Source organism: Macaca nemestrina, chromosome 12 (assembly GCF_043159975.1).
Source record: "Macaca nemestrina isolate mMacNem1 chromosome 12, mMacNem.hap1, whole genome shotgun sequence".
Lineage (NCBI taxonomy): Eukaryota > Metazoa > Chordata > Mammalia > Primates > Cercopithecidae > Macaca > Macaca nemestrina.
This window is the reverse complement of record NC_092136.1, coordinates 71,769,465-71,795,831: the sequence shown is the minus strand read 5'-3', so window position 1 is coordinate 71,795,831 and position 26,367 is coordinate 71,769,465. Positions and strand designations below refer to the sequence as shown.

Genomic DNA, 26,367 nt, shown 5'->3' with positions numbered 1-26,367 from the left:
GGCATTTCTGGGAAGGGTGGGCAGATCTGAGGCTGAATGTCTGGGTGAGCTGAAGCTGAGCCCAGCCCCTTCCTCTCTCTGCTCCCCAGCACGACGGCCTGGTGTGGCCCTCAGAACCCTCACGTGTGTCCCGGGCGGTGCCTGAGGTCCGGCTGGGCAGCGTGTCACTGATCCCCCTTCGAGGTAGTGAAAATGAAATGCGCCGGAGTGTGGCTGCCTTCACCGCGGACCCTCTCTCTGTGAGTGGCTCTCCATGTCTTTGGGCAGGGGACTGGGGGCCTGGCTGGGTGCCTGCCTTCTACTCCACAGTAGATGATTGCCCTGATTGCCCTCCCCTATTGCCCTCCGGCCCCCTCCGTCCAGCCTCAGTGGGGGCCCTCATAGGCCCCTTTGGTTCACACCATTCAAAGGAGCCCCCTCTGCCTGGCGCTGGGAGCTGGGAGTCCCCTCTGCCTGGCCCTGGGAGCTGGGAGTCTCCTCTGCCTGGCCCTGGGAGCTGGGACTCCCCTCTGCCTGGCCCTGGGAGCTGGGAGTCCCCTCTGCCTGGCCCTGGGAGCTGGGACTCCCCTCTGCCTGGCCCTGGGAGCTGGGACTCCCTTCTGCCTGGCCCTGGGAGCGGGAGTCCCCTCTGCCTGGCCCTGGGAGCTGGGAGCCTGGCTGACTGGAGTGCTCCCCGCTGGACTGGAGTGCTCCCCGCTGGCAGTGGAGAGTGGCTGCAGCAGCTTGAGCGGGGCGCCGACCCCTCTGGTCCTTCACAAAATATCTGTGGGCCTGTTCCCCTCCTGCAGCTCCTGCGCAACGTTTGAGCACAGGAGCCCATCCTTGGCTCTAGGATTCCACCGCTGGAAGCCTGTTCAGACACCCCTTATGCTCCAAGGCCTGGTGTGAGCCAGTAGGGGGTGCTTGGGAAACTGCACCCCACACCCCACATCCTCCATCCTGACTGCAGCATGGGGTTCCCCGGCAGGGGTGGGAGGCAGCAGGGTCAGCCTGGGCGGGAACCTCTCCCAACTCTGTTCAGGTGTTCAGACCTCTTAGCCCAAACTGCTCACCCCCGCCGGGTTCACTGTCCCTGTGGTGCTGGAGAGATGGGCATAAGTCAGGAACTTGGGAGGATCACCACCCTTTCAGGGGCATGAGGCCCTGGGGCCTCCGCCGGAAGGGAGCCCCCTGCTACCCCCAGCAAACTCCGGAACAGCAGAAAGCGGGTGCTCTAGAGGAGCACTCAGCTCAGGGGGAGGGAGCTTTGGGCTGAGCTTCTACAGGGCTGAGAGCTGCGCTTTGGGGACTTCAGCCTCCCTTCCAGTATGGGCTGACTGGGGGGTCCAGACTACCTGATGCCCCTTCCCCCATTTGGGGTTTTTTGATAACATAAACATATCTGTATATTTTACCCTATGGTGCTGAGACCTGTGATTGGTTAAAGCGATTGGGCGTCGTGGGGTAGGAGGGACAGGAGGTCGGGAAGCCCAGGGGTGAGTGCCTAGTGCCTGAAGCTGAGAACCTAGGCCTTGCTTTCTCCAGGCCCTGAGTTATTCAGATGACCCACTTCCCCAAGCAGAGCCCTGGCCTGTCTCCATGCCTTCCCCATTGTACTATCGTGCAGTCAGGCTGGAAATGCCGGTCCTTTCCTGTCCAGCACTGACTCTGGCTGGACATGAGCCCCTGTCCTGCTGCAGTCCCAGCTGGGGCCTGGGTGTAGTATGTCAGTGACTCAGGCCTGGTACCCTTGCAGCAGCCCCCTGCTGGAGACGCAAGGTCAGAGCCACAGGAGCCTGAGCAAATTAGGAAGAAGCACCTTCGGGTCACCTGTGGCCCCAGTGCCTACCCCTCCAGAAGTGGGGCCTGTCATGCACTATGGGGCTGCCCTCGCTGGGCACTGCCTGGCCATCTCCTCCAAGACTAGGCCCTGGCCTGCAGGGGAGATAATGAACTGCTCAGAGATGGGTTTGGGACTCCCTGGGGAGGTGCCAGACACCACATTCCCGCCTCTCCCTAGAGCCTCATTACCACCCACTCTTCGGGGGCTCAGCGGGCGGACAGGCTGACTTCCCGTCCTTAGCCTCAGCCAGTGGGGCTGGGCAGAGTGGGTGGGGATGGGCCACGTGACCTCCGACTCAGACATCCAGCTCTGGGGAGCCTGGGGTCCAGTGGAAGACTTGGGGAGCTGGACTTCAGGTTCCCTCTCGCTGTCTCAGGAATTGGAGGTATATAGCAGGAGACTGGAACCGGTTCCCTGAGTCCTGCTGACCTGTTTCACAGGCTGGGGCCAAGCCCCTTGAGTCTCCCAGATCCACAGGTCGCTCTGGCCAGATCCACAGGTCGATGTCTGACCCTTCTGCCTCCAGCCAGGATAGGGCTAGTGGACCCCCTTATCCAAGTGCTCGGGGGCCGGAATCTGCTCCTGGATCCGACCTTGCACTGCCCAGCTGGCCCTGAGGACCACCCGAGTGGGTGAGACTGGAGGCACCCCCTGCTCTGCTACGGCCACTGCCCCAGCTCAGGGCGCTGGCTGCAGTCCTGTGCTGGGCCACAAGGTGGCAGCCACGGACCACTCATCATTGCTGGAATCAAAGCAGGGTCTGGAGGATGCCCTGATGGTGCTCCTGGAACAGGCCTTTCTCTGCTGGGGTGTGAAGCGGGACCCAGTTCTGTTTTAGACCCTCAGGCTGGTGACATTCTGAAAGGCAGCACCATACAGGAATGTGCTTTGGAGTCCTGGGCTCTGGGAACCAGGAAGAGGAGGGAACAGCCTTCTACCAAGTACCTGCTATGAATCGGCCCCTGTGCCTCCTGCACTGTCTGCTCTTGGCAAGGGCGAGCTAGGCCCAGAGAAGGGAGGCAACTTTCCCAAGGTCACACCATGCTCGTGAAGCAGGCCTGAGGTCCATTCCTACTGCCCTACTTTGGTGGGGTCTCCCTCTTTGACTCCCCACCTGATTCCAACCCTTTTCTCCTCTTACAAATGGCCTGAGGCAGGGGGTCTGAACTGCCAGGAGTTAGTGATGGCTTAAAGTGCTTTCCCTCTGGTAGGGGGTAGGGGTGACATCCCAACAGGAGTCTCAGGGCCTCAACCAGAATGAAATATGCCTGTGACAATAGTGCTGGATGGGGTTAGGGGCAGGAGGCTCTGCTGGTCCTTGCCACAAGGATTCCTAAAAATGGGGCCTGTTGGGACCCTGGATGGTTTGCTCATTCACATATTATTTGAGGTCGGGTTGCTAGGGATGAGTTGAAGACCCCAGACCTGGACCTGCAGTGGGGCCAGGAGTAGCTCTTGGAAAGGGAGGGGTTTCCTGGACAAGGAGGTGCTCCTGAGTCAGCCTCGAAGACCTGAGGCCTTGCCAGATATGGTTGGAGTAGAGGTTAAAATACTGAAATACTGGGGGAGAAGGACAGGGCTTCAAGGACCAACCCGAATCCAGGCCTAGCCCCCGGGGAATACGGGGTGCCTGGTGAGAGAAGACCGAGGCACGTCAGAGCCTGGATGGTGAGGGCATTGCAGGTGGAGGGGAGGCCAAGGGCAGAGGGGAGAGGGGCAAGGAGGTGGGGTGGGATGTCTGCCTCTCTCCTGCCTCCTTCCAGCACAACCTTCCTACCCTGCAGAGTTCTGAGGAGTCCTGGGGCCTCTGGAGAAGGAAATCAGTGGGGCGGGGAAGGGCGGGAGCTGGGACTTCTTTCCTGGCCCGTGCTCTGGTGGCCTCCAAGCCGCCTGCCCATGGCCCGCTGTCTTGGAAAGCACGCATGTGGGTGCCAGTGCTCCTGTTCACAAGCTGTGTGACTTTGCCTGAATTACTTAGGTCTCTGATCCTCAATGTTGTCATCTGTACTTTGCGGGTTTTGATAGTAGCTACCCCCTAGTGGTTTGGGGAATTAAATGAACTAGTAAGTGTGAAATGTCTAGCACTACCCCTTGCTAATCCCCTTCTTCCCAAATGTCTGAGAAGATATCATGGCATATTCTAGTCCCAATATATTTGCACTCAACAAGCACTTGTTGAACACTGACTGTATGCAGAGCTTTACTGAACACCAAGGGGGAGCAGATGAGTGAGTGGTGTGGAGGAAGGTGGAGACCTCCTGGTGGGGGATATTGTCAGGAAAGATTGGAGGAGGTGAGTCTGGAAGGAGAGGCAGTTCTCCGCAGGTGGAGGAGAGGAAGTGGTCTGAGCACAAGACAAGGGGATGTGACCCTGCAGTGAGCGGCCTGCTGTGGCTGGGGCACAGTGCCCCATAGCACCCTAGGGCCTGTCCCCCATACCCCTGCCTCTGAGATATGAGATATGACCACATCCCAGTCCAGTGGGTTCCTTGGAATCATCCCCCATCAGAACAAGGAACGGTTCCTATTCTCTTAGCCAGCTCTGTGACCTAAGTGACCCTGACCCTGCTCTGGGGACCGTCTCTCACATAAGTGCAGTGGCCTGAACCTCCCAGCCCTTCCTCCAGTATGACACCTCCTTCAGGAAGCTCTTCTGGGTTGCTCTTCCATCCCTCTGTGCCTACTTAAGGTATGTGTATGTGCCCAGGTCACCACACCTAGTCAGGGATTTCCTTGGTCAGCCAGGGTTGGCCCAGCCATAGCATGTCCCTTCTCCCATACCACTTCCAGCCTATGGAAATTTCCATACTTTCTCTGCCCTGGTTACAGCTCCTACTGCTGTATTTATCACCCTGGAGACACAGTGGCACAGGCGCACACATGCCACACACACACTCAGGCCTGCACACACGTGTCTGCACACCTCAGCCTGCTTCTCCAGATCTGTGAGTGCATGCTGCGCGCGCACACACACTCGGCACGTGGATGAACACACACACACACACACACACACACACGGCACGTGGATGAACACCCACCCACACAGAGCTCTCTAGGAAAATTGCTGTCTCTCCCTCCTGCTCCTCCTCCTCCACCCTGTCCTCCCACCACTACCCACTTCCAAACGCTGAGACCAAAGAGATGGGCCGGACGGTGCCTCCCACCACTTGTCAGCCTGGGACACCCTCCTCCCTTTGTGACTGTGGCATGCCCTCCTCCCCCTGCCCGTCTGCCTCCCCAGCTCTCCCTGCCTCCCCATCAGCCTGCCACCTCCCTGCGTTCCTGTGTCTCTGCCCTCCACACAAGTCATTCTGAGGCCTCTTTGTTACTCTTTCAACTCTGAAGTGGAAACTGCTCCTCCCAGCTCTCCTGAGAGGCTCAGGATGGGGACCTCATAGGGCCGATGGAGGCATAGGGACAAGTGAAAGGGACCTCAGGTCCCGAATCTCCTCAGCTCCTGTCACCTTCAGTCCCTCCTGTTGGGTTAGGGGAGGGCTGTGTGCCTGGCACCATGGAGACCAGTGTCATGGCAACACAGTTCGGGTGGGCACAGCTTCCTCCTCCTGGGGGGTGGGGTCAAGAGGAGGAGGTGCCGAGGAAGTGGGCCTTGTGCTGGTGCCCACCACGGCTGCCTCCAGCTCACCATTCCCAGGACAGCCCACCCCCACCCGCCCAGCCAACTTTGCTTGCCACTGCAGCTTCCACTGCCACAAGTCACTGATCCCATTTGGGAAATCCTCTCTCAAACACTAGCTCCAGAGCTGGGCGCCAGAGAGGGCAGGGGCTTGTCCCAGGTCACACAGCAAGTCTGGCCAAGCTCCTGACTCTCAGACTCGTTTTCTCCTCTGGTCTCCTACCTTCCACCCAGAAGGAGGGTACTGGGGGCAGAGGGGTCAGTCCAATCTCAGTTCCCACCACCATCTCCAGCCAGCCCTTAGAGTTGGCAGTGGGATTGAAGATGCAAGTGATAGTGCCGAGAAACCATCATGGGGCGCCCACCACCTGCTGTGCCAAGGCTTTGCATGTGTCATCCCATTTTATTCTAAGACCCAGGAGGAGGATGACTGGTAAGTGGAGTAGCTAGGACAGGAACACAGTTCCCTCTCAGATGGGGCAGGCGAGCCAAGGCTAGTGTGTATTGCTGTCTCCATCAGACGCTCTTTTAAAAGAATGGCAAAGCTTTTAATCCCATCTTTATTACTGGAAAGGGTGTAGGGGCAGGATCTGGGGCATAGCCTGGGTCTGGCCTTAGGGTTTCTAGAAAGCAGGTTATATTTTTCTAAGAAGATAGAGAACAGAGCCTTCCTAGTGTGGTTAGACCTAGGGAAGACCTTTCTTGCAGTGCAGCAGTGCAGACCAACTTGGAATCCCCAGGTCAGGCTGGAGTCTAGGGACAGAGGGCAGGAGACCCCTGCCTCCTGGGCCCAGCCTCAACTTGTCTCCCGACCTTCATGGAGTCACGTTGCAACTGCCTCCCTCCTGGCTTATGTAATAATTCAAATATAGCAGCTGCCTTCATCCCACAGAGTCACACCCCCTCCATCCCCCCTCAGGTGCGGGGAGTTATGGGGGAAGAGGTGGTTCAGGGCTGAGTGGGAGGTTCAGGGCCTCCTGGCAAGGAAGATCCTAGTGTGCTGGATTGGAGGGTGGTGGTGGTGAGGGGGCTGGTGCTGAGACCCCAAGAAGAGCAGAGCCTTCCCTAGAATATGAAGCCACAGGGGCCACTTCTGCCCTGACCCATCTCTGCTGGAATTCCACATTCCTGGGGGCCCTCCCCAGAGTCACAAGCTATACGCACAGCCTTCTTTTGTGGGCTGCTGTCCCAACTGGAGGAGGAAGGAGAGGTGGAAGAGTGTGAAGAGGGGGAAGTAGTCCAATGGGGCAACGGCCACCGTCTTCGGTCCTAGGCTCGGCCTTGCCCTTCACTCACTAGGTTGCCTGGGCACCCCTCTGACCTCAGTTTTCCCATCTGCACAATGAGGGATTAGATTCACGGGCTGTAGCATCTCATGCTCCCTGATTTATAACCCTGGAGATGATCTCAACCTGAGGCTGAAGACACTTTCAAGTGTCTGGCCCAGCCCCGTTCCATCTGACTTCCCTCTCCCTTTTCTCTGCCATCCCTCCTAGACCAGTGCAGCCACCTCCACCCGCAGGACAAGGGAGGCAGGAGAGGGCCCTGGACTCAGCTGGGGCTGGGCAGCCTCAGGCGGCCTCTCCCTTCCCTGAACTCGCCATCTGTTCCAGACCCCCAGCCCCCTGCCTAGCAGCCATGGGGAGGTCACTGCTCTCACCTGGGGTCACCCCTTCCTCACTGGACAGCTCTGACAGATATCCTGGAACCTGCAGTGGATCCTTCATGCCCCAACCTGAATCCCAAAGTCACCTTCCTGAGGTGTTGAAGAAGCTGCTCCACCTTAGAACTACTGTAGAGGCTGTGGTGGCCTTTCATTCCTTTATCAGCAGAAGCTTTGTCACTTGTGTGGTGGGGGCCATGCTTAGTATGAGAATGCAGAGACCCATGCCAGGCCCTTCCCAAGGACATGGTGCTCCTTCAGCCATTGTCATCAGAGCCACAGAGGGGAGCTTCCTGGCAGAGGAGGAGTAGGGAGAAGCTGTGGGATGGCTCCCTGAGCTCCCCACTCCACCCCTTCCCCATGCCTGGGCTCCCATTGCAAAGACCCAGATGTGGGCTTATTCTGTCTCCTAGCCACAGGGAGTCACCCAAGGGTGTTCAGACCAACCCTTCATGAAAGCCATGTTCCACCAATTACCAGCCTTTCCCTGGAGAGCTGAGGGTTGTCTCACACTGGGTAGCCCCAGCCTGCCCTGGGGTTGGGGGGTGCTCGCAGAGCAGTAAGCGTCACTGCCTGCATCCCCACACACCTGTGGTCTCTTGTCTGCAAGACACACATGCCCCTCCGTGCCCTTGAGCTGAGCTCTGTTGTGCACCACCCCATTTCCATCAGCCTCCTTTCTGACTTTCCTCCACCAACATTTCCTGCTTGGGCCTGTTGGAGGCCGCCCAAAGGCTGTGGACTAGGGCCGAGGTAAATAGGACTTTGGCTTGTCTTTTGAGGAAACAGGATCCCGTAGAAGAAATGAGATGAGCCTGAGCGGGGGTTGGGGGGTGACAGCCGGTGGTGAGACAGCCGGTGGCAAGACATTAGGGAAGGGAAAGGCCACCAAGGGTCTCTAGCCCAGAACCCAGTGCCCCCTCCTGCCTACCTGTCCTTGTGGATGGGAGGCAGCGTGTGTGCTGACTGGCTGAGCAATGGTGGGCCAGGATTTGGGATGGACAGAGAAAAGGAAGAGGAGGGGGAAGTCTCCCTGGGACGAGAAACACTGTACAAAGTCGAGGAGAAACCAGTGTGTGCTTAGGGACCAGACCTGGCCCCCCCCTGGAGCAGAGGGTGGTGAAGTCAGTCAGGGCTGGATCACAAGAGACCTCAAATGCCAGGCTGAGGAGCTTGGCCTTGATCAGGAGGGCACTGGGGAGCCCTGCAAAGGTTTTGAGAGGGAATTCCATTACCAGATAGATGTCTTGAGGCCAGCCTGGCCAACATGGTGAAACCCTGTCTCTACTAAAAAAAATACAAAAATTAGCTGCTCCTAGGTGCAAGGCGGAGGTGGAGTAGAGAGGTTGACCTGGGATAGGGGCTGGAGCATGACCAGGGGAGCGGGAAGGAGGCAGGGGATGGGGATGGAGGGAGTGGACGGATGTGAGAGAATCTGCTGTCCTTTGGGACAGACGATACAGGAAGTGTAGGAGAGGAATGGGGCAAGGTGACTTTGAAGTGTCCAGCTCGGAGATTAGAAGTTTGCTAATGCCTTTGGGAGGCCGAGGCAGGCAGATCACGAGGTCAGGAGTTCAAGACCAGCCTGGCCAATATGGTGAAACCCCGTCTCTACTAAAAATACAAAAATTAGCCGGGTATGGTGCGGGTGCCTGTAGTCCCAGCTACTTAGGAGGCTGAGGCAGGAGAATTGCTTGAACCCGGAAGGCAGAGGTTGCAGTGAGCCCACATCGTGCCACTGCACTCCGGCCTGGGTGACAGAGTGAGAATCCATCTCAAAAACAAAACAAAACAAAAACCCAAAAAACAAAAAAACTAAGAAGTTTGTTGATGTCTTTAATAGGGAAAAAAGGTGTATTGGATGTTCAGTATTTGAATATGAGGGACCTACGGGTTGTTCCCAGAGGAGATGTCCAAGAGGCAGTCTGGACACCTGGAGCTCCAGGGAGAGGGATGGGCGGCAGGGGACACCCGGAGTTGTTGGTATGCTGGGAGAAGGCTGCATGCTCCGTGGGAGTGGGGTGGAGAATGAGGACAGGACCGCCGTCCTGCGAGGAGCATCCATATTGAGGGGGCGAGGATAGGGGGTGCACCAGTGAGGGAGACAGAGGAGGGGCCGTCTGGAAGGTGGGAGGGAAACAGCCGCACAGGACGGGGCGGAGGCGGGCGCTGAGAAGAAGCCTCCTTCTTCGATAAAGAGGTAGCTGAAGCCTGTGGAGCCTGCAGTCCTCTCAACGCTATGGGGGCAGCGCGGAGGCCGGATTCCAGAACTGCATCCTCCCATCGCTTTGGGCAGCCACCTTGCCTCCCAGGAGCATCCTTCCTCCTATCCCACCTCCAGTTCCCCAGCTAACAAAAAACGGTGTATCTTGACCCCCGGCGGGGCGGCGGGGCGGCAGGGCGGCGGGGGCGGGCCGGGCCTGCGAACACGGCTCAGCACCCTGGAGAGCGGCCGGTGACCGGGGCGGGGCCTGCGGTGGGGGCGGGGGTGCGCCGTCTGAGCACTCGTGCCTTTGGCTCTGGCTGGGAGCGGTCTTGCAGGCAGACAGTTGGTGGAGGAGGGAAGAACAGTCTTGGATTGTCTCCAGCTCTCTCCCCTTTATGCACCTCCCCCATCCCGGCACTGGCCTACAGGAGCCCCTGTCCCAGCATTTGGGGCTATTACTCTCCTGGCTCCATCAATTCGACGACTTCAGGGAATGAGATGGGAGGAGAGGGACAACTATTTACTGGGAGCTTTTCAGACATTCCCAAAACCTCACAACCTTTTGAGCTTGGAATTTGTGACCCCATATTTCAGATGAGGAAACTAAATTGAAGTTCAGGAAGGGGAAATACCTTGCCCAGGCATGTGGCAGAGCTGGCATTTGAATTCCACCTGCTGGGCTCTAAGTCCTGAGTGCCCATTAGCCCTTCTGAGTCCTGAATCTTGCATTTTGTTCCTGCAGACTCTCCAATTCTGGGTGACTGTGGAGTCTAGTGTGGCAGTGGGATGGGGAGGAGACCTTCCCTTCCACCTACTTGCTTGAGTGTATTCCCAGGAGATTTCTGAAGATGGGGCCACCACCATTGTTTTTAGAGTGGGAAGGCAGAAAGGAAGCTGAGGGCCAGGTGAGACCTCCTGACACCTGCACCCACCCACGCCCAGGAGGCACCCTCCTTTGAACTCTTCTGACCCAGCTTCTTGTTGCCAGGTTCCTCCAGCCCCTGAGCAGGTTTCCAGGACATGAAGGGGAGCTGTGAGGGACCAGGACTGGCCATGGTCCAGGACTGCAGCTTCCTGAGCCCAGAGAATGCCTTCCTAGCTGTCAGGAATGGAGCAGCGAGGCCCCAGTGATAGGTGAGGCAGAGAAGCACGACATGAGTTCTGGGCTGGCTCAGCTGGTTTACAACCAGCCTGGGCCTCGTTCCCTTTGAGAAAATGGTTTGCCCAGAGTTCAGAGATCTAAACTTCTATAATGCCTTCTGGGGCCACAGTGGGAAGCAAAGACTCCTCACATTTTCTTTCCTGACACTTCCCAAACCACAAGACAATGGTTTTCTGCAGCACCCAGCCTGGACAGGCCGTATACACAAGCTCAGTCATTTCTGACCTTGCCCCCTCCACCATGCACCCCCATATTCTTCAGCATGGGTCAGGTTTCTCTTCAGCCTCAGGGACTTCTCTGCTTGAAGCCTGTTGTGTGGGTGGGGGGTATTTTCCCCACAGCTCAGAGAGATGCAGTTGCTGTGGAGGGTTTGCTCTAGCTCCTCTACCCTGGAATATACCCTGTTCTGCCTTTAAAGACCCAGCTTGGACCCTCTCTTCCAGAAATGCTTGCCAACCCTCCCCAACTGGGTCAGGGGTCCCTCTGGGCTTCACAGACTCTGTGCTTCTTTCTGTCACAGCCTGCAAGTCTCCCCTCCCCATTCCCCAGCCTGAGTGCTTCTCTGAGACAAGGGATAGTGTGAGCCATGGGCTCAACCACTGGTAGGCCAATGAATAAGTAAGTTCATGGTGAAGCCAGGATCCAAATCCCCATTTCCTGCTTCAAGGTGTGGAGCTCTTTCTCCTGCACACAATAGCAGCTCTGCTGTGACAACTCCCTATCCGTCCTAGGCCCTAAAATGCCTCTATTTCACTAGGTTATAGCTTTATCCTAGGGAGTCCTCTTTGGAAGCAGGGTGGGGGTGCAGCAGGCCTTCCCCCATGCCTATAGTGTGTGGGCAGGGAAGGCCATGTGGGGCAGGTTGTGGCCTAGGTCTCCACAGATCCTGGTAGAAGTCCATGCTCACACATCAGCTCCAAGTCCCAGCTAAGTCAAGCCACCAAGAGGTGGGCCCTGTGATAAGGCTCTGAGTCCAAAGGCCATCAGTAAAGCCCCCTAAGTCTTCCGTGGACCCAGCTCCAGGCCGGGATGCACCCTAGGACATGATACACACCGGGTGAGGGAGCCCAGAGGAGAGGGCGGCTAGCTGTGCATGGAGGCCTGATCTCTCAGACTCAGGGAGGGCACAAGCGTGCCACCTCATCCTGAAGGCTTCTGTAGTGGGGCAGCAGAGGGTCTGGGTCTGCTGCCCCTGGAGTCCCCAGCCCCATCGTAGCCCATGAGGATTGTAAATCCCTCATCCTCTCCCCTCTCTCCTCCTCTGTCAGCCACTCCCCTCTCCCCCTACCCAGCTCTCTTTCTATTTCTGCCTCTGATTTTTTTTTCCTTTTCTGTCTTTGTTCCTCTGTGTATGTGTCTTTCCCTATGCCTCTCTGATCCCTTTGTACTTCCATCTTGATCTCTCTGAGGCTCTGATCCCTCTCTCCTCTCCCTTTTCATGTGTTACTGTCCCCCTTCCTGTCTGTGTTTATCTCAGTCTCTCTGTGTGTGAGTCTTTTTTCCTCTCTCCCAGTCAGACTCTCTCTACCCCTCCCTCTCTCCCTCTCTGTCTGGGCCTCTCTCTGTTCCTCCTCCCTCCTCCCTCCCCCTTCTGCATTATCAGACCTGCTCCAACCTCCTCCCAGAGCCAGCCGAGCAGCAGAGGCAGTGGCAGCGGGAGAGGTGGGAGCAGCGGGGCAGCAGAGCTGGATTGGGGTATTGAGTCCAGGCTGAGTCGGGGGCAGCCCACTGCTCTCAGTCCCTGTGCCTGCTGGGGGTGCCCTGCCCGGAACTCCAGGCAGCGGGGACAGGGCGAGGTGCCACCTTAGTCTGGCTGGGGAAGCGGACGATGAGGAGTGATGGGGCAGGCATGTGGCCACTCCATCCTCTGCAGGAGCCAGCAGTACCCGGCAGCGCGACCGGCTGAGCCGTGAGTATAGTGAGGGGCTGGGGTGGTGAGCGGCTGTGAGAGGTGCCACAGACAGGGTCCTGGGAGTCCCTCCAAGGAGCTGGATTTGGCATGGAGCTGAGCCACGTGGAAGGATCGATCCTGCTCCTGGGCACCCCTCCTCCCCGCGTTGCCAGACTGCAGCCTGGGGTGGGGGCAGGTTACCTCTGAACAGGATGAGGGTGCCTAATGTTGACCTAGTAGGTGATGAGGCTGGGGTCCCATGGAAGGGGCTGCTGGTTGGAGGAGGGGCTGATAATAAACCTGAACCATCTCTACAAGGGCTGAGAGTATATGTGGGGAGGGGGAGGTCTGCCAAGGAGTTGGGAGGAGCTCTCGGGGCTGCAATAGGCTGGTTCAGGACCCTGGAGAGGGAGAGTGTCTTGGCCCACCAAGGCTATGTGTGTGTGAAGGAAGTGGGGAGGGGGAAAGATGGAGCAAATATGAATAAGAGTGGCCCTGGAGCAAGAGAGGGTCAGAGGTAACCACCTTCCATGGAATTGGGAATTGGGGTTCAGGGACACCACTTTATGAAACTTTACCCCAAAGCATCTGTCCCAGGATAGGGTTCTACGGAGCCAGATAGAATGAGGTGCCAGCCTCGTGTGTGTCCATGTGCAGGGGGGTGCATGTGCAAGTGAGTGGGGGTCTCCATGGAGACACCCCTCTACTAAAGACTGCTGAGGTGGCAGGCAGGGTGTGTGTGTGTGTTTGTGTGTGTGTGTGTGTGTGTGTACACATGTGGAGTGTAAGGGACATGTTGGGTGTAGAAGGGCCTGTAGAGCTCTAGGGTACCTTGATGGTTGGATGCAAAGCAGCCTGTCAGAGTTTGTGATCATCCTTGTGTGACTGAGAGTTTATTTGCACGTGTCTGAGTGTGAGTGCAGGTTGGTCTGCATATGTATGTAGGTGTGTCTTTTAGGTTGCATTTGTATGTTATGTGTGTTGTGTCTGCAAAATAGAGTGAATCAGTGTGCATTTGTATCTGTTCCATGTGCATTCATGTGTGTGTATTTGTTAGTCTGTGAATAATAGCATTGCTGTGTGTGGAGGTGGATATGGCTCTGTGCGTATAAGTATTCTGGTGTGGGTGTGTGATCATGGTGCTAGTGTGTATATTGGTGCTTCTGTGGCTGGTGTGTGTGTGTGTCTATATGTGTGTGTTCATCTGAGTATGTGTGGGTGTCTGTTTCCTTCCCCCTGGCAATTGATACAGCTGGGACACCATGGCCCACTGAAGCAGGGCAGGGAGGGGCTGAATGTATGACCACCTCTTTGAACTCAGGACAATTCATTCTACACCCTGTGGGAGAGATGCAGAAAAGAAATAGGCAATAATGACTCTGCCCTCTGGGGCTTCCTAAGCTTCATAGACATAAAATAGCTTGAGAATAATTAAGCAGTAGAGATCAACGTCATGCTAACAGGTGGGGGTGGGGTGGGAACTGCATAAGCAAAGGCCCTGGGCTGGGCTAGGCATGTCCTGGAGCAGTGAAGATGCTGTACAGAGTAGGGGCAGGCAGGAGCCACATTCTGTAGAACTTTGAGATCCAGGACTCTTAGACTTTATCCAGAGAGCCCTGGGGAGCCCAGGAAGGTTTTGTATAGGGGAGAGACATGATCAGATTTGGGTTCTAGAAACCTGCCATGGGTCAGGCATGATGGCTCATGCCTGTAATCCCATCACTTTGGGAGGCAGAGGCAGGTGGATCACTTGAGGCCAGGAGTTCAAGACGAGCCTGGCCAACATGGTGAAACCCCGTCTCTACTAGAAATACAATAAAATTAGCTGGGTGTGGTGGTGTGCACCTGTAGTCCCAGCTACTTAGAAGGCTGAGGCATGAGAATCGCTTGAACTTGGGAGGTGGAGGTTGCAGTGAGCTGAGATTGCTTTACTGCACTTCATCCTGGGGGTGACAGAGTCAGACTCTGTCTCAAAAAAAGAAAAAAAAAAAAAAAAAAAAAAGGAAAAGAAAGAAACCTGCCTCGGTGGCATTGTCTGGTTGAGAAAGAGGTGGGGCCAGGAGGCTAGAGTGGAGGCCAACCAATACAGGGGTCAGTGAGTTCTGGGGCTTTATGAGAACTTGGGAAAGGCTGAATAGATGAGGATAGGGAAGGGAGTGTCTAGGTGGCTCAGGCTTGGACTGGGGTGGGGGGTGTAGTGCAGACACCTCAGTAAGTCAGGATCTCATGAGGGAAAAGGCTCTTGGAAGGCTCAGGAAAGCTGGGCGTGGGTGGACTGAGGTAGTGGGAGAGATCTTTATAGGGTTTCTAGCTAGGATGCAGAGGGTCGGAGATCATGGAGCCATCTCTTGCCAGACAGGGAAATTGAAACTATGGCTTCATTACCGTCCTCTGGCTGCAAGGCTGGGGCTCAACCTCTTCATCAGACCTGACCATCAGTATCATTCTCCTTCAGGCCCTGCCCAGAACCTCTTGGTTGCTGAGCTTGGTCAGCTCAGTGAGGGTTAATTGTCTTTATGCTCCCTGCACCACCACCCCCCCGCAGTCATTCCCCTTGCCCACCAAGCAGCTCCTGCCACTCTTCCTGCTTCCCACTCCAGCCTCCTGTCTCCAGGGACTGCTGATGGCTTGGCTGGGATCTAGCCAAATGGTGGGGGGCGGGGGGTGGGAAAAGCTCCCAGCAGTCCTCTACCCCTAGGTCTTAATGGACTGGGAGTCTCACCCTCGGTCATGCTGCTGTCAGGCCAGGCTTGCGCTCCCCGGGCTTCTGCTGCTTGGGCCTGTGAAATCTCCCAACTCAGCATGATTCCATTCCTGCATTCATTCATTCAACTACTCAACAGGAACTCCTCAGTAGCTGCTTGGTGCCCACTTGTCCCTGGGGACACGGAGCAAACACTGACTGAGTCCCTGTTCTCAGGGAGTGCCCAGTCTGATGAAGGAGAAATAAGTGGAAATTCGCAACCCCACAGGGTGAGCAGTGGTGTGTAGGAGGTGGGGAGCCCACAGCAAGCCCGGGCTTCAGAGGAAGAGACATTTGAGCCAGAGTAAGAATTGCACAGGCAGGGAAGAGCAGAGGGAACAGTTTGTGAAGGTGGGTAGGAAGGGCACAGGGCTAGGCACCTGACTCAGTGCACCCTCCAGGTGGGAGGAGACAGTAAGGGCATTTGGGTCATTTTCTAGCAGTTGTTTTACTACTTTCTACAGCTTGCCCTGCAGATCTATCCAGCCTGCTGTTTTTCATACCCCTAGACATGGGATGTTCATCTCTTCCTTCCTGGGCAGCCCTTCCCTTGTGGTGGTTATATCTGCCCTGGGTCTTCTCTGCAGGGCCCAGCAACTCCAGGCTACCCAGCCTGGCCTTATGTCCTTTCTCCATCCTGTGTTACTGTCCCCTGAAGTAGGGCCAGGCTGGGGCACAATGATCCAGGAGTGGCAAGAACACATCTAGGCAGAGAGTGGGAGAAATGGGCAGCCTTTATTAACAAAAAACTGAGATGGGTGCAGGCCCTGACTCCTCTCCAAAAATAATGATAAAGAAACAGGCATGGCCAAATAAGGGAGTGAGGACAGACAGCAGGAAGAACTTCCTACCAATGCAGAAGGGCTGTGAGTCTCTTGGCTTCATGAGAGTGGGCTGTGCGTGTGAAAGGGAAGGTCTCAGAGGACAAGAGGGGGAATTGGAGGCAGAGGCACTGTCAGCCTCTGACTCTCCCATAGGTGAGTGAGTAAAGTCATCCAGGGAGAGGGAACTGGGGATGGGGAGCTGAGAGAGACAGGGGAGGGGGATCGGGCCTCATCATTCATTCATTCAGCAGCCGTTCACTGGCCCTACCAAACATGACCCCCTGGGTGCAGATGGACAGAGCCAGTGACCACGTGGATGGAAGCTCCGAGTCTTTCCTACCTGTGCCAGTGTCACAGGAAGATATTTAGGAGGAGGGGCCACTGGGGCTGGCCTTACAAGGAAGAGGCACTTCAGGCTGAATTGAAGGACAGCACCAGGAAGGAACACCATGTGCAAAGGCCTCGAGGTGAGGCGAGCACGATTTTGTTTACTCAGCACTATAGGAGTTCAGAGTGGCCTAGGCAAGAAGTGCCAGGCTGGGGGGAAGCCCTGGGCAGTGGTGGAGCAGAAGAGGAGTAGGGAATTGAGGCTAGACTGTAGGAAGCACTTTTTTCCATGAAGGTGTCTCCAACAGGCTTGATATGTAGGTATTATTGTAAGTTTTCAACTTCTTGGTCTCTCCTGACCAGGGCCTGCTGAAGGGCCCAGCCTTGCTTGAGAAAGGGGTGTTCAGCGAACAAAAGAGACCCTGGAAATGAGAGAGAAGCAGTGGCTGAAGAATGTGGGCCCCTTCCAGTAAGTGGCATGCAAACAAATGTAAAGTAACATGCAAATCAGCTGGCTAGGGCTTGGCAGCTTTGGTTGGAAGAAATGAGCCATCACCCCTTCTTATGCTGGCCTCGCACCCCCTCAGCCCCAGCCTCCAGGACAGCCAGAACAGCCTTGTCTGCTCCTTGGAATGCCCCAGCTTTTCTGAGCCACAAGATTGTGGCCTCCAGGGTGGGGGCCATGGGCTCCCTGTCAGCACCCTCACCCTCCCGAGAAGTCGATATATTTAGTAACAGGAATGTTTTCACACATTTATCTGCTATTGTTCAGCTGCTTGCTCCCTGGGAAAGGCCAGGTCCCCAGTGACGTGACCCACTTCTTGAAGTCCCTGAAGTCACCCTTCTCACTGCCCCCCCACCCCCGCCGAAAAACAGGAGGCAACTGGGGCTTGGTGCAGCAGAAGAGATTTGAGTCAAATATCTAGGAGGACTTCCCAACAGTGTAGTTGCTGAGATGTGTGGACCCCGGATTTCTGGGCTTTCATTCTTTGGATGGTTGCCTTGGCCGCAGAGAAGGCTTTGAAGATAGAGCAGAGAAGGTGGCAGACAGGCTTATGCTCAAATTTCAGCATACTGAAAGATGTACTGTTACTCTGTAGCTGTGTGGTCCTGGGCAAATTACTTAACTACTCTGAACCTTGTGTGAATAGTGGGTTGGAGATAATTATCCTTTCTGGGCAGGATGATTGTGAAGAATCCGGAAGTGCAGAGCTTAGTCCCTGGCATGCAGCAGGTGCTCACAAAGGTTAGCTACTGTCATTATGAACCACCCACGATCAGCCCAGCTGCACTTTCAGAGAGATTTAGTGGGGCCTGAAGTGGGAGAGACCAGAGCTAGGAGCCCAGGGCTGTCATCGTGTGGGAGGGACCAGGAGGCCTGAAACAGAGCTGTGGTTGTGGCTATGGTGAGAAGCACAAAGCTCTGTGGGAGGGACCAAGGTATCTCAGAGAAGTGTGGCTACCTCATTAGGTTGTCTAAGACCAATCCCCAGATAATACAATGGAAGAAAGGGCTTGGTGAAGAAGGGGTTAAATCTGTGGCCACGCCCATGCAGTCTGTGAGCCATTCTGGGAGCTGTAGTCTGTTGTTAAATTGCAGTAAGCATAGTTTGTATTGCCTCTTTTGATCCAAATCCACACCCCGCTGCCAGGGCTGGCTGAGGGCTGGCTCTGGTGGGTGCTGGTCTGTGTGGGGCCCAAAGGTGAAGCAGCATCAACCTCTTCCCTCAGGGAACCCCTGGCTTGCTATGTGTTTGGGGGGTGCAGGTCATAATTACAACTCCTCACATGTTTACACAGAAGTTTACAGCTTCCTGAGCACTGTTTCCACATCTATGATCTCATTTAATCCTCACCACAAACCCAAGAGACTGCTGTTTTCTGGATGAAGAAACGGAGGATCCAGGAGGGGAAATCGCTTGCCCACAGGTATTCAGCTAGTGACAGTGGAACCAGACCTGCGGCACAAGTCTGTCTGCTTCCAGAGCTCCTGCTCTTTCCATACATTACTGTTCCAGATGGCAGACAGGCAAGATGTGGACAATTAAAGTTGGATGTGAGACATCTCAGCAGAGGAACAGCTGAGCAGAGAGCTGCTGATTCCAGGCCGAGAGTTTGGACTTTGTGTTGTGGCCCACCAGGATCCACCCAGGGGTTCTCTGATTAGAGCTGAGCTTTGAGAGAATTGATCTTGCAGCCTGGGCTGAATGGATTGAACTGGAGAAACCAAAGTCAGACTGAGGCTTCTAAATTCCATCCTTGGTGCACCCAGCACTTTGGCTCCTCTCCCTCCTCCATGCTGCTTCTCAGTTTCTTCCTCCTTCTCAGTGTCTTCCTCCTCCTCTCCTTCATCTTCTTCCCCAGCCTTTTTTTTTTTTTTTTCTTTTTCTTTTTTTTTTTGAGACGGAGTCTCGCTCTGTCGCCCAGGCGGGAGTGCAGTGGCCGAATCTCAGCTCACTGCAAGCTCCGCCTCCCGGGTTCACGCCATTCTCCTGCCTCAGCCTCCCGAGTAGCTGGGACTACAGGCGCCCGCCACCTCGCCCGGGTAGTTTTTTTGTACTTTTTAAGTAGAGACGGGGTTTCACCGTGTTAGCCAGGATGGTCTCGATCTCCTGACCTCGTGATCTGCCCGTCTCGGCCTCCCAAAGTGCTGGGATTACAGGCTTGAGCCACCGCGCCCGGCCTCCCCCCTTTTTTTTTCTTTCTTTCATTTTTTTTTTTTTTTTTTTTAGTAGAGACAGTGTCTTGCTGGCTGGAGTACAGTGGTGCCATAATAGCTCGCTGCAGCCTCGAATTCCTGGGCTGAAGTTATCCTCCCGCCTGGGCCTCCCAAAGTGCTGGGATTATAGGTGTGAGCCACTGCACCCAGCCCATCTTCCTCTTTCTCTCCTACTCTTCTCTGCCTCAGGCTGAGGAGTGATAACTTATACCATAAAGCTGTGCTGTAATATCACATGTCTCAGAAGGGGGTGCTGTCACATACAGTCCATTCCAGCCTGAATCTTCCTTATGTTTGAAGGGCCAGTAGAAGTGTTGGACAAGTGGCAGAGATGAAGGATGGAGAGAAGGATAGCCCATTGTTCTTCACCTCCATTGAGCCCAGGATGAGAGGGCCCTGCTGAAATGGCGTTGGGAGGAATGAAGGCTGAGGAGAGGTTGGACCCCAATCAGACAGACCTACTGAGTTAAGCCAGAGGAAATTTTCTCCTCATGGTTCTGTGACAGGCTAAGATTTGGAAATGCATCTAGAATGACATTGCATTTGGGGTCTGGGTTTCTTTTGGGTCATGACTTGCTTGATACTGAGGCGTTGGGGATATTGTTTGGTTTATTCATGTCTGTGTCTCAGTGTGTGTATGTGTACCTGAATGTGAGCTTCCAGTTGTACATGTGTGTATGCTGGTCTGAGAGGGTGAGAATGTGTGGGTCAGTGTTCGTATAAAAGTGTGAACATACTCATATGTGTGAGCATGTGAGTGTCCTTCTTTAGTTTAGTTTTGAGACAGGGTCTCACACTCTCACCCAGACTGGAGTGCAGTGGCACAATCTTGGCTCACTGCAACCTCTGCCTCCCAGGTTCAAGTGATTCTCCTGCCTCAGCCTCCCGAGTAGCTGGGACTACAGGCATGCACCACTACACCTGCATAATTTTTGTATTTTTAGTAGAGGTGGAGCTTCACCATGTTGGCCAGGCTGGTCTCGAACTCCTGACCTCAAATGATCCACCCACCTCGGCCACCCAAAGTACTAGGATTACAGGCATGAGCCACTGCATCCAGCCATGACTGCATTTTTATGTCTGATTTTGGTAAATAGTTATATGCATGTGAGTGTGGTTTGTGTGTGTACATGTGTGTAGAGTGCCATATACATATGTTCCAGTGAAACTGTATGTGTGTTCCCTGTGTATACAGATGCCCGTGTCTGAATGTGAGCGCAGGGATGAGAGAATGTGTGTGTGTGAAGGCCCAGACACTTTCTGTGCTAAACATTAAGGCCATGCCTAATGTCTGGCTATTCAACACTTTTTCTCCTGGTCCCGCCTTCCTGTAGGTAGAGATCCTTGAAGGGCTGGGCTTTCTTCAGAGGACTCTGGGCCAGAGTCAGGCTTTGTGTTCAGTCTCAGGTTGGGCCAGCCAGGGTCCTAGTCTATCGGATTGAGCAGCTGGACATGGCTGGGAAGTGTCTAGGTTCCGTTCTCCCCAGGAACTCTTAATGGTCACACTTAGAGAGTTTCAGGGACTCCCAGCACGGTCCTCTTGTACTGATGCAACTACTGAAGTCCAGAGAGGTGTAGTGATTAACCCAAGGTCACCCAGCAGGACCCAGGATGAGATGATAGGGCTTGGAGCAGAGAGGGGAGTGTCTGACCTGGAAGGCTGCCCTCCCTCCAGCCCCTAGAGCAGGTGAGGAGCTCAGAGGAGAGCCAAGTCTGTGATGTGAAGCCACCTCCTGCACCTGGCCATTTCCATGCCTCCTGGGCCTCAGAGGCTGCCTTTGAAGTTTTTACCAGAGCTTCTGCGTGCTCTGAGATTCCTCCTAGGGACGTGTGAAGTCGACTGTTCCATGGAGCATGGAGACTCCATGGAGAGGAGCCCAGTGGTGAAGTGAGGCCAGTGGAGGGGGCTCCTCTGGAAGCCTCAATTTCTTCTTTGCAGTAGTTGCTTTTGTTTCATTTCTGTTTGTTTTTTAGGTTTCCACCGTTGTAACATTCAAGGCTTTCCCTATTATCTCTCTTTGAGCGCTTATTACTGAGACAGTGCTGGCATTTGGGGCAGTCCTGGAGGCCCAGCTGGGTTCAATGTGAGGGTGGCAGGGCAGTCCCTTAGGGAAAGGGCTGCTTGGGAGAGAGGGATGAGTTTCCTGCCCATAGTGGGGAGGCATGAGCAGGGGCGGGAGAGCCTGGTTAGCAAGGCTGTAAACGAGGTGCCTACTCTAGCGAGGAAGTTGGTTGCAGATGATCTTGAGTCCCTTCAAACTGTAGCTGCCACGGGGGGCCAGAGAAGAACGTGCCCCAGCTCTCTTGGACCTGGGGAGGATTGAGTTCACAGAATGCTCCCAGTGTCCTGGGCAGTGGAAGGCGCAAGGTTAGATTGCGCACCTGGAAGCAGGGAGATCCCATTCCCTGGAGAACTGGAGGGAAATTTGTGTTCCTGGAGGTTTGGGGCTGGAGGCAGGGGCTGGATGGGAGGACCCTCCGGGGTGCAGTAGGGGTGGGATGGGGAGGACTGGGCAAGTCCAAGGCGGCTCTGCTGTTGAGCACTCGCAGGAAGGAGCAGGGAGGCAGATCCCGAATCATGTGGGGCTCTAGGGTGGGAGGTCCATGGCTGTGGGGCTCAAACATGGGCTCTGGTTGGGGCAGAGGAGAGGCTTCCTGGGGTTGGGGTCTGGGCAGGAATTGGGGTAGGAGAGGAGAGAAGCAGCAGTTGGGTACCAGCTCCTTCCCAGGTCAGGTAATTCAGAGTTATCTTAAAACTCTCAGTGGGCCAGGCGTAGTGGCTCACGCCTGTAATCCCAGTACTTTGGGAGGCCGAGAGGGGTGGATCACCTGAGGTGGGGAGTTCAAGACCAGCCTGGCCAACATGGAGAAACTCTGTCTTTACTAAAAATGCAGAATTAGCTGGGCATGGTGGTTGATGCCTGTAATCCCAGCTACTCGGGGGGCTGAGGCAGGAGAATCGCTTGAACCCAGGAGGCAGAGGTTGCAGTGAGCCTAGATCATGCCTTTGCACTCCAGCCTAGGCAACAAGAGCAAAACTCTGTCTCAAACAAACAAGCAAACAAAACCTCTCAGTGGGGTGGGATCTGGGATCCAGATGGAGAGAACTAAGGTTTACAGAGTGACCTTTATGTTTTAAAAATGACCTTGTTTAATCACCTCCTTAAATAATCCTTCAAGGGGCTAACCCTATTTTGTAGAGGGGAAACAGATGACACACTTAAATGGTTTAACTGAAGACAGTTAGTGAAGCAACTATTATGGAGATGGGGAAGGCTTAAGGGAACCAGCAGGACATGTCAAGGTACTCAGAACTGGCATTCAAGGGGCCAGGGGTGTTGGTGGAGGGGGGGCAAGGAGAGTGCCCAGCTCCATGAGCCAGAGCCCTGGAGATAGGGCTGCCCTGCAGGAGCTGTGGCTGCAGCCACTGCTTGTCAAAGGAGGCAGGTGGGTGAGGGGGTGAATACCCGCAGTGAGCCTGCATGCTTCTCACCCTTTGCTCTCCTGCCAGCACCCTGACCCTCACTGGCAGAATTCATCTGGATGCCAGGGGGCAAGGGAGCCCTGGATGAAGCTGCCACGTAGAAGTTGGCCTCCAGGGCACACAACCCGGCAGCAAAGGTTAGAGATTGGAGGTGGAGGGACAAATAGATGATGGGAAATTGAAGAACAGAGAGGGTGTGGACTTGCCCCCAAGGTCACACAGCCTGTTGGTATCAGAATTGGAGTCAGAAGCCAGGCCCTGCCTCTGATCTGAACACTCACTTGTTTGTTTGTTTGTTTGTTTGTTTCTTCTTTGAGACAGTCTTGCTCTGTTGCCCAGGCTGGAGTGCAGTGGTGTGATCTCAGCTCACTGCAACCTCCACCTCCTGGGTTCAAGTGATTCTCCTGCCTCAGCCTCCCAAGTAGCTGGGATTACAGGCACCTGCCAGCATGCCCAGCTAATTTTTGTACTTTTGGTAGAGATGGGGTTTCACCATATTGGCCAGGCTGGTCTCGAACTCCTGCTCTCAGGTGATCTGTCTGTCTCGGCCTCCCAAAGTGCTGGGATTACAGGTGTGAGCCACCGCGCCTGGCCTGAACACTCACTTTGTCACATTCACTGAGGTCTCCTGAGTGGACTCATATGTGCGTTATCCACTCTCGGGCTGAGAGCTGCTTCCTACCTTGACCGCCATGCTCCATATCTGGGCAGCACAGAGGCTGCTGAAGAATGTCATTCTCAGAACACAGTGTGCCCTGGAGCCCCCACCAAGCCACCTGCTCATTCATCCCAACTGGCCTTGAGGGTTCCCTGGTGTGCTCTGCCTGTGCTTGTCACCCTGGCCATGGAGATAGACCTGACAGCCCTTGCTGTCAGCTTCGTTAGAGACAGGCACACCCAGATGCAGACAATCAATTTTGTGGGGTGAGTGATGGGACCGCTGATGAGGACCCTTCCTGAGGAGGCGATGCTGGGTCTTAGCCTTAAAGAGCAAATGAGAGTTTTCCAGGTGGAGGAGAAGAGGAAGGGTATTCCAGGCAAAGAGCCCTGCAAGAGCAAAGGTGTGAGCAGCAAGAAGTCAAGGATGGCAGGTTCAGGGCTCCTGGGCTGGAGGAAGGGCCTGGCGGTGGAGAGGAAGGGAGTGAAGGCCCAGCTCACAAAGGGAAGCAGAGGAAAGTTTAAGCAGGGTCAGGCCATGGTTTGCTTTGGGGTTAGGAAGCTCCAAATGATGGGTGAAGTAGGGGGGCTAGACCCAGGTGAGAGGCAGTATTGGGGTTGGCCGGGGACATGTGAGTTGCATTAATGGGCCAGAGGAGGAGTGACAGCCGCTACCTCCTGGCTCACCTGCCTGAGCTAAGGCCCTAGTTCCTCAGTGTCTGCCCACCAGTGCAGGTGTGTGGCAGCTCCAGACCCTCCTCTAGGGACATCCCTCCCTGCCTCATGCTGCCTGTGGCTTTCACTCTCTGGATCATTCATCCATGGCACCCATAACCACCCCCTCAGACAATGGCCCCTAAAGCAAACCTGTGTCACCGCTGCCTATCTCTTAATAACACTATGACCCCTCCACTGCCAAATCTGATAAAAGACCTCCCTTTGAAGACCTTCCTCCTAGAGTTGGATCTCAGTCCTTCTTGCTGTCCAGAGCCTGGGCCTTGAGCCTCCCTGGGAGGTGAGTCAGTGAGGGCAGCCCCTTATGGTGCTGGGAGTTGAGGGACCTTGGCCCAGCCAACTCACCCATGTTGTGTCAGCCTCTCTGGGCCTGGGCAGCTGACTCATTTTCAGTGCTAATTAGCATCTCCCCTGCAGCTTTCTGCCCCACTCTAAGTGCTTGACAATCATTAGGTGCTATTGTGTGCCACTAGATCCCAGCTCCAGCACCTGCCTGCCCCAGCTTCTCCTCCAGACCCCAGCTGCCTAAGGGACACAAACAAACAACACACCAAAACCCAGACACAATCTAGGCATAGGGACTTAAACACCAATATAAATACACAGATAGGAAAAACTCAATAACACAGAACTCCCCACACCAAGAAGCAGACCATAGCACAGAGAGAGACCCACAGTACACACACAACACAGACACCAACAGATGCTGAAAAGCAGACACACGATCATTCCAAAAAGTGACCCAGAAATGAAACAGAACAAATGGGAACACCAATGCACATGACACAGGTATACACATCTGGAGATGCTACACAGGTACGATTCAGCACACGTGTGGCACATCCCAGGGAAGCACTCACACTTGGCATATACACAGATGCCAAAATAGCCAGAGCGAGCCACCTGTGCTTCCCCATCTGTGCAGCGTCTCTCACCTCTGGGTTGGGAGACCCGCACATGCTGTTCCCTGTGCCTGGAATGCCCTTCCCCAGTGCCCTCCTCTTTTTACCTGGTTAATTCCTGTCATTCTTCAGGTCTTCCAGGAAGACTTCTGTCTCCTTTATAGCGGCCCTTCCATACTCCCCAGCCTTCGAGTGCTTCCTGCCACATGGCATCACTGACTGTTTTCCAATGAGTTTCTGTCAAGTTTTGGGATGGAGGATTTTGCCTCTGCTCGGTGAGGTGGTGATTGTGGGTGTGAGTGGGTGATTAGGGCCAAAAACAAAAACAAAAACAAAAAACTGGACAGAGGCAAATTTGGGGGGAAGTGAGTTAGGAATAGCTGTGAGGAGCCCCAGCTACTCAGGGCCTCAGAAGATATTTATTTCTGTATTTATTATTTTTTGAGACAGAGTCTCGCTCTGTCACCCAGGCTGGAGGACAGTAGTACTATATTGGCCCACTGCAACTTCCACCTCCCAGGTTCAGGTAGTTCTCCTGCCTGAGCCTCCTGAGTAGCTGGGATTACAGGTGCTCACCATCACGCCTGGCTAATTTTTGTATTTTTAGCAGAGACGGGGTTTCACCATGTTGGCCAGGCTGGTCTTGAACTCCTGAGCTCAGGTGATCCTCCTGCCTTGGCCTTCCAAAGTGCTGGGATTACAGGCATGAGCCACTGTGCCCAACCTCAGAAGACATTTAAACCCACAGAGAGGACACAGCCAAATCCCCTCTGCCTCATTTTCTCAGACCCTGCCTGATTTCTCTTATGTTTCTTCCAGGCTTGCTGCCTGACCCAGTTCCCTCCTTCCCAGAGCTGGCCTTGCCCCTTGCCACCTCTCGGAGCTCACACATACTCACTCTGCTTCTCTGCTTGGCTGTGCCCTACCCCTACTTCTAAGTGAAATCCTCATTATAAGTCCAGTGAAATCCTCGTTATTCAAGGTCTGGGGTCAGTGGGCACGTCATCCATGCCTGGGGTCCTAACCCGTGCCACTGAGTATTGTGAAGGGAGGTAGTGGAGGGATGTGCTTAGGAGCACAAGCCTTGAGGACTGTCTCTTGGTTCAGATCTCTGCTCCTTTACTTCTTAGCTGCAGGATTGTGCAAGTTCTGCCACCTTTGTTCCCTCATCTGTAGAAAGGAGAGGATAATAGAGCCCACCTCATTAGGGCTGCCATGAGGACTAAATGAGACACAGTGTGTAATGTACCTGGCTCCCTCTCCAGGTTGTGTGAGAGCAGGGAGAGAGCTAATGAGATCAAGGATGTGGAAATGCACTCAGGAGGTGCCTAGTGGGTCCTTGCTAATTGGCACTTAGTGAAACAAACACCTCTTGTGTGAGCACCTACTATGTGCCTCCATAGTGGGTTCTGTGCCCCACCCCTCCTTAGTTTCTGCAGGGCTGCCAGTTCTGCACAGCTGTTACTGCTGTGGGGGCTCAGAAGGTAGGGGTGTGACTACTTTTTCAAAATTTATTTTTAATTTTTTACATCTGTTTTATGGAGGCATAATTTACATACGATAAAATCACCAATTTAAAGTGTATAATGAGTTTTGAT

General features: G+C 54.7%; 2 protein-coding genes across 4 annotated transcripts in view; both read left to right on the top strand.

Moving 5' to 3' along the window:
• The window catches only part of LOC105468707 (ArfGAP with RhoGAP domain, ankyrin repeat and PH domain 1), a 55,558-nt gene extending 54,165 nt beyond the window's left edge, over window positions 1-1,393 (top strand). The window contains 2 exon segments of the mRNA XM_011718959.2: window positions 90-239; window positions 789-1,393. Coding sequence (XP_011717261.2) covers window positions 90-239; window positions 789-806 — 168 coding nt within the window. The 3' untranslated portion in view covers window positions 807-1,393.
• A 10,539-nt stretch (window positions 1,394-11,932) lies between these two features.
• The window catches only part of LOC105468705 (phosphodiesterase 2A), a 100,778-nt gene continuing 86,343 nt past the window's right edge, over window positions 11,933-26,367 (top strand). The window contains exon 1 of one of the 3 annotated variants that reach the window (XM_011718944.3): window positions 11,933-12,396. In XM_011718944.3, coding sequence (XP_011717246.1) covers window positions 12,326-12,396 — 71 coding nt within the window. In that variant the 5' untranslated portion in view covers window positions 11,933-12,325. The remainder of the gene's footprint in view (window positions 12,397-26,367) is intronic. The other 2 variants (XM_011718951.3, XM_071075239.1) reach the window with 2 other exon arrangements.